Consider the following 7,844-nt stretch of genomic DNA (forward strand, 5'->3'; position numbering starts at 1 on the left):
AAAATTGCTGGGCACACAAAGTGTCTGCACCTGCATTCCATTCAGGTATTCAAAAACAGTTAGCAAATCTGACCCGCAGATGCTACTACAAAATTCAGGGAGTACTATGAGTGCCAATGCAGGGCCAGATTAATGACCTGTTTTCAGAAATCTCAGTGATAGGTGCGCCAATGAGCGCTGAAATGCCAGAAACCGGTCCTAGGAAGCTTGTTTCCGGTCCAGGGAAGGCATGGCTTGGCAGTTCGGGCTGGACTGTTCCCATGAGGCACAGGGTCAGACTGATTTGCATATGGCCATGTCTGAACTGGGGTGGCAGAGTGGGCTAAAGAATGGTGATGGATTAAACCCAGATCTCTTGATTGGGTGTGAGTGTTTGATTGGTTCAGATGCTCTTTCCATCACCACCCCCTTTTGTACCGCTTAACCCCTCCCATGCTCGTGACGGAACCGCTCCGTCACGAGCCTCGGGTGGGCTGTGCTGGTGATGGAGCTGTTCCGTCACGGCTCGCTCGGCGCCTGTGCGGTGCTGATTACGCGCCTGCGCGGTGAGTTCTATTGAGCGGGCGGGGCCGTGACGGAACCGCTCCGTCACAAGCACAGCCCACCCGAGGCTCGTGACGGAGCGGTTCTGTCACGAGCATGTGAGCGCCGCGCGGCGGCTTTCCCCCCTAGCGCTGCGGCGGAATTGCCGCCGCAGCGAAGGGGTTAATTAAGATTAGACAATAAAATATTTCTAAACACAATACATAAAAAACTGAATACAAATACTTTTAAATGGTAGTCTAGTAGCCTACAAAGACAAATAAGAGGCATTAGTCACAGTAACAACCAGAGGAGTTATTATAAATCAGTTAAAACACTATACTGAAAAATCAGAAACATTCCCTGTAAACAATGTAATTCAGTAATAAAAAGCGAAAAAGTCAACATTGTGTCAGAGAGCAAAACACAAAGGTGGGACATTAAAAACTACTTACCTAGGCGCATTTGGAAGTTATGATATGCCCTGCAACCCATTCAAACGTGTTTCACACTTTCTTGAAAGGTGGATTATTGCACCACTTGACAGACAGCTACAACATACAAGCTAATTATTTGACTTTCGCTGAATATCCTGACCTTGAACAGTGTCTACTACTTCGGCATAAGGGAAGTGAGGCTGGAAAAGCAATATTTCAGCCCTGCCTCTTGTAAACCCGTCCCCACTACATGTCATGCGCCAGTATCAACATTTCCCCTCTGGGGGGTGGACTAGTTTTAAGAAGGGAGGTGGGGTGGAGGTATAATGATAATCGCTGAGTTTTCGTGGCTTACCTGAGGAGGGGTGTGCGCGTGCTGCGCCCTGAAGATGCCCGTCCCGCTGAGGCCGTCTATGGAATCTCTGTCCTGGAATCTTCCACTTCGGGGGTAGACGAGGCGGCGCTTCACCCCCAGCATCCTCACAGCTTCCCACAAATGACAGACGGAGCAGCACAACCGAGTCACCGCCAAAACGACACGGATTCCCCTCGGGCCCTGTTTAGGAGGGCTGGGGCCGGGCTACCTCCGACATCCCCTCTCTGTAGGCTGGGAGCAGCACCTGCCTCCAGGTAGGGAGGGGATGGGGTTGGAATGGAGAAAGTGGCCATTGGAGCAAGGGGGACATCGCAGCATCTCTTGCCTATGGCTCGCCCGCCTTTGGGTGGTGGGGGTGAGGTGGTGGTGGGAGTAGGGTGGGTTAGAAGCCTGCAACAGAGGCTGGTAAATGAGGTAGGGACGTGCACCCGGATGCCGTCCCTTCCAGAGACGAACTCTTAAAAGCGGCTCGGCGCCGCTGCCCGTCCCCCAGGCGGGGATTTGAGCGGAGGGATTCAGTTCTCACTTCCTACTGACTTTCCTGCAGGTCGGGCTGGGACAGGGAGGAGGTGCCGAGCCCTCCCGCGGGCAGCACGTCACAGGCGGGCTACTATGGGAACACTGCACGCCCGTCCCATGGGGTCTTTCAGGAGCCGGCCGTGAGGAGCAGAGTGCCCGGCTGGGCTCCTTGGTTTCACACTCACAAACATGCGCCCGCTATTTCAATCCGTCGCCCGCTCTCCAGGGGTATAGCTACCGTTGGTGCAGCAGGTGCAGTGGCACCAGGACCCAGAGCCCTGATGAGCCCATTAACACCTTGAACTACAGGCACCACTCCCCTATCCCAGTGCTCGAAACCAAGGGACCGTATCATGACAATGTTCAGGAGTTTGAAACACTGGGGGGCATATTTACAATAACTGGCGCATCCCTGCAAATCAGCAGGGATGCGCCAGTTATTGTGCGCCACAGCTCCGCCATCATGGATGCGCCGCATTTACAATGCGGCGCACCATGGTGCAAAAACAGCACAGATGCGTCACGTATCTGTGCCGTAAAAGTGGCGCATTGCTGGAGTTGCGTCGCAAGCGCGACGCAGCTCCAACAATGCTCTGGGGGCCCTATCCAGTTAATGCTGCGTCAATCCTTACGCCTGCTTCAGGTAGGCGCAGGGTTTTGACGCAGCATGGGCCTAAAAGTGACTATGTGAAATCTTGTAGATTTCACTCAGCCACTTTTAGGAGGCGTTCCTGCGCCGGAACGCCGCCCCCCTGCACAGGAACGCCTACATGTGGCGCAGGGCATTACAACGTGACGCATCTCCCAGATGCATCACGTTGTAAGTACCCCTGCAACATGGAGCAGGATTTGCGCCGTCGCTGCGTCACTAAAGTGACGCAACAGCGGCGTAAATGAGGCGCAAGTGGCTTGTAAATCTGCCTCTAGGTGAGCAGTCACATACATGTATCCGGGAAACGGCCTCTACAACGAAGCCGTTTCCACGAAATCATTTACCACGCATGCACTACAACGCATGCGTGGTTACAACTAAAGGCTTTACCACGCATACCTGTACTACGAAATACGTAGTAAAGGCATGTGTGGTAAATGAAAAGAAAAACGAAGGGGGGTTTGGGGGGTCTCCCCCATAAAAAAAAATAAAGCGCTGGGATAAAAAGGGGGGCTGGGGGGGTCTCTCCCCAAAAAACAAAACTAACCTGAGGAGCCGAAGCTAAAGCCGAAGCTATCAACGTCGTTAGGGAGGAAACGGAAAGTAACTTCCGCTTCCTCTTAACGACGTACGTCCGACGTAACCAGAGAAGATGGAGGGAAGGCGAGTTAAAAGGTAAGGGGTATTTTAGTAAAATACATATATATATATATATATTAAGGGTTAAGGGTAAATATAAGGAATGAGGCTGGGGGAATGTAAGGGGAGAGTTTTAATCTTTATCAAGAGTATGTCCTCACCATGCATACATTTACAACAAAAAACGGTGTAAATGTATGCGTGGTAAAGGAATATTCGAGGTAAAGGTTAAGCGTGGAAAACGAATTCCGTTGTAACGTATGCGTTGTAAAGGCATGCGTTGCAACGGAATTCGTTGTAACGTCATACATTCCATGTATCCCTGTCACCTGGAAGCTCAGGAACCTTACACTGAGGCCAGATGACTCCTCATTTGGGCTTTCACTTTCAGGGAAAAGCAAGGACCAAGTCAAGACTTACTCCTGAAGGATGGTTAGGGTAGAATTCAAATACAGTTCATACGTTAATAATAATACACTTTTTTTTATTGCCCAATCATTTCGTATTGAAAACATATAAGTATTTTATTCGCCTTAAGTTAAAAGGTTTAGCAGATGCAATAGCTTACACTTTAAAAACAATTTTACCCTACGCCGAAGGACACATTGAGGAGCTTGAACTAACAGCAAATTAATTATACAGCTTTAGCAATGTAGGGGAAGAGGTGAGGGGGTCAAGGGACACGGGTGTGTCTTTGACAGTATCCGAGGCGCTGAGTATCTGGTTTGCTCGGAGACGGGTCAGCAACACTCTACCTAAATGCAGATTGTTCACCTGTCGAATATCCCCAGGGAGTAGACGGAATCTGGAGAATTTTGTAACAGTGATCCTCTGCACTGGTTGACGGCGTTGGGTGGCTCTGCGGTGACACCCTACACCTCAGAGGTGTTGGAGTGGTACCTTGTACAAGTACCACCCTTATGCACTCACGTCAGTTTCATGTATCTTTCCCATTCCATACCCTCAGACACAGAGCACAGAATACATTGATTGAGACAGTGTGCCAATCTCTAACTTGGAACATTTTTAGAATTTCAAAAGGGCACTCTATAGAATGGGGAGACAGGAGGGAAGTGAGGATTTTGAGGTGAGACCGGAAAGAGCGTTATAGAAGATAAGTAAGCAACTTGTTCTTCTGATGGATCCTTCTAACTGCAGATTCCTGGGGCTTCATTTATGAGGGCTTGCGTCAGTTTTGCGCTTCTGATGTGTCACTTTTTGTGACGCTTCGGTGGCGTAAAACATACCTCCTGTTGCGCACTATTTACAAAGTGACGCATCGAAGCAGATGCGTCACTTTGGAAACCCCTGCGCTACATTATACCTGCATCAGTTATAATGTATGCAGGGGGGCGTTCCCCCGCAAAAAGCCCCGTAGAAGTGAGATTTTACTACGTCGTTGCATCAAAATCTTGCGCCTGCCTCACAGCAGGCGTAAGACTGACGCAGGCCCTTTCACATGTGGCTTGCCCCATGTGAAAGGACTTATTGCTGGAGTTGCGTCACTTATGTGACACACTCCAGCAATGCGTCACTTTTGCGCTTACAGATACGTCAGAAATACTGACGTATCTGTAACTCCTTGCGACATGATGCGTCATACATTAAATGACGCATCAGGTATGACAAAAGGAGTGCGCACTGAGAAGTGACGCATCGCTGCTTTCACGCAGCGATGCGTCATTTCTCATAAATGAGGCCCCTCGCCTTTAGGATAGATACCATAGCAGTACCTCCCAAAGGTGGCAGGTCTGGGGATTGGATTCAGTCCAAAAACTCCTGCAGATCTGAGTGGGCACAGAAACCTTTCCACCATACCAGATGGCAAGGCAGAAATATGTTGTGAATTATGCATCAACGCCCATGTCACAGCCTAGCAGATGTGTAGCATAGGCACCCCTCTGTAGCAGCCTGGGCTAGGTGAAAAGGTCCCTCAGGCCTTCATGGGGTTGCCTCTTTGCCAGAGCATAGCACATTTTGATGAAGAGAACCATCCTCCGTGGCAGATCCCTCTTTTGCCTTTCTTTGCACCTGAGAATCCCATAAAGAGTGAATTATCCTTGTGAGGGTCTTTTATACAGTTGATGTAAAAGCTTAACGCTGTCTTCAAGGGCTGAGGCAGAGCGAGAAACGCTGGCAGACTCATTGATTGGCCAGAAAGGAGTCACAACCTTTGGTAGGAAGACCTCTTGAGTTCTTTGTACCAGTTTGTCTGGAAAGAAGGTGAGGTAAGGCAGTTGCACCAAAAGCACTTGCAGTTCACTTACATCGTGTGCTGGCTTCATCTCAGTGAGGAAGAAGTTTTTTAAGTGGCAAAAGTTGGGGAAATAGTTTGGGGAGGAAACATGTCAGTGAAACGTTTTACTAAATGCATTACAATCGGACACTTAAACAGAGACTGTCCATTAGATAAACATAGGAAGGAAGCGAGGTAGGGGAAAAAGGGAGGGTGGTAGGGGTGGATGGATGGATGAGAGAGGGTGATGGGAGATGTATATATGGATGCTGAGATGCATGGATGAATGGATTTAGAGAATGATGGATAGAGGAGGGATGTGGATATGGATAGTTGGATGAATAGAACAATGGATGGATAGTTGAGAGAGGGATGAATGGACAGAAAGAGGGAAGGGAAGGTAGATGGAAAAAAGGTTGGATGGACGGAAAGTATGAAGAAAAGGAGGAAAATTGGACGGAGAAAGAAGGAAGGATAGATAAAAATGGATGAATTCAATATGACAGAAGGAAAGATATAAAGGACAAAAGGAAATAAAGATGGCAAAAGGCTATGGCAGACACAGTTAGAGAAGCACGATACCTTGGCAGGGGCATCTCAGATCATTCCCCGATGTGGTTACAGGTCGAGTTCAGGCAGCCAGCGGTTGGCAGGGTTGCTCCGATTAATGCATGGCACCTGAAAGATCCGGCCACTAAAAAGGAGATACTCCGGGCTTCAGAACGCTATTTATAGGAGAATGTGGGCACTGTCGACTCGGCGCAGACACTGTGGGAGGCATATAAAGTGGTGCTGAGAGGTGAGGTCTTCTTCTTGGTTGCGGGCAGGAAGAAGAAACACCAGGCAGAGGTGACCAGGGTGGAGGCTGATGTGATAAGGTTGGAGGAACGGGTTGCTGAGTCTGCCGCTCAGGAGGACCCTCACCTACTGAAGTTAAAACAAGATGAATACAAGGGCCTCTCCAGATAAAGAGCAATTCCTTATAACCATGCCACACAAAGTCGAATATAAGAACATGGAGACAAGGCCGGTAAGCTGATTGCTTGGTTAGAACATGGGGAGTGGGCCTCTAGGTTGGTGACGGAGCTAGAGGGGTCGAGATCCGACAGAATCACAGACCCGCAGGCAGTGGCAGATGAATTCTCTGAGTATTTCAAAGACGTATTTGCCTCGGTCGGTTGTTTTACAAAGGCAGAGAATGGCAAAATGATTAAAGATATCTGCATGCCGAGCTTGTCTGAGGACAATAGGAAATATCTAGACTCCTCTTTTATGGATGATGAAGTTGCGCAGGCGATTAGAGGCATAAAATCTGGGAAGGCAACGGGTCCAAACGGGATACAAATAGAACTGTATAGGTTGAATGCCCATAAAATCGCTCCACATATTCGGTCCATGTTCCTAGAAAGTAGGGAGTCGGGCCAACTCCCATATGATCAACGGGTTGCAAATATTGTGGTCATTCACAAGACAGGCAAGATTAAGACATCTCCTTCCTCGTATAGGCCCATCTCGCTTCTCAATGCTGAGCTCAAGATTTTGGCGAAATTGCTTGCCACCAGATTGGTTAAGGTTAATACAACTTTGATACAACCCGATAATTCCGGCTTCATGCCACGTCGCAACACAGCCCTGAACCTGCGGAGGCTCCACTGGATCCTGGGTGGTTCCCAAAAGTTGCTGGAGCCAGCAGTATTGGTATCCTTGGATGCCACTATGGCATTTGATAGAGTCGAATGGGCCTATTTATTTGCAGTTTTGGCTAAGTTGGGCTTTGGCCCGGAGTTTATCGGTCGGGTTTGACTGCTGTACGCCACTCCCTTGGCCAGAGTGGTCGTAAATAATTGTAAATCAGCCGATTTTTCCCTTGGGAGAGGCACGAGACAGGGATGCCCGCTGTCCCCACTTCTCTTCGCTCTGGCGCTGGAGCCTCTGGCGGCATGGGGCAGGTGGGACCAGTCGATACGTGGCTTGTGGTGGAGGCCAGAGTGGGAGGATAAGATTTCGCTTTATGCGGATGATATCCTGCTATACCTCACTAACCCAAGGGTGTCCTTGTGTAATTTTTTGGATGTCCTGGCCATATTTGGCAGATACTCCGGGTTCACTATAAACTGGTCGAAGTCGGTATTGTTTGTTTCATCGGGAGCGCCGCCTGTGGTTCCACAGTCCTGCCCTATAAAGATTGAACCGGTGGGATTTAAATATCTAGGCATATATATAACCCTGGACCCGAAGTTAAGATATGCCAATAATCTAGGGCCCCCCTTTGAATCGGTTTAAAAAGGACGTGGAGCGCTGGAAAGCTCTCCAGTTATCTTTGCTTGGGAGGGCAGTGCTATTCAAGATGATGGCCTTGCCTCGGTTTCTATACCTACTCCAAAACACAATGGATCCGGTGCCGATATCCTATTTTAAGGAGATTGAGACACTTCAGCGGCGGCTCCGCTGGGACGGCAGACC

The 7,844-nt window shown here is 49.2% G+C and overlaps 1 protein-coding gene across 2 annotated transcripts in view; it reads right to left on the minus strand.

Moving 5' to 3' along the window:
* Positions 1–1,543, minus strand: part of FAM217A (family with sequence similarity 217 member A) — a 124,405-nt gene extending 122,862 nt beyond the window's left edge. The window contains exon 1 of one of the 2 annotated variants that reach the window (XM_078685817.1): positions 1,315–1,543. In XM_078685817.1, coding sequence (XP_078541943.1) covers positions 1,315–1,437 — 123 coding nt within the window. In that variant the 5' untranslated portion in view covers positions 1,438–1,543. The remainder of the gene's footprint in view (positions 1–1,314) is intronic. The other variant, XM_078685818.1, reaches the window with a different exon arrangement.
* Positions 1,544–7,844: the final 6,301 nt, after the last annotated feature.

The sequence above is a fragment of the Lissotriton helveticus genome, chromosome 4_1 (genome assembly GCF_964261635.1).
Source record: "Lissotriton helveticus chromosome 4_1, aLisHel1.1, whole genome shotgun sequence".
NCBI classification, from domain to species: Eukaryota; Metazoa; Chordata; class Amphibia; order Caudata; family Salamandridae; genus Lissotriton; species Lissotriton helveticus.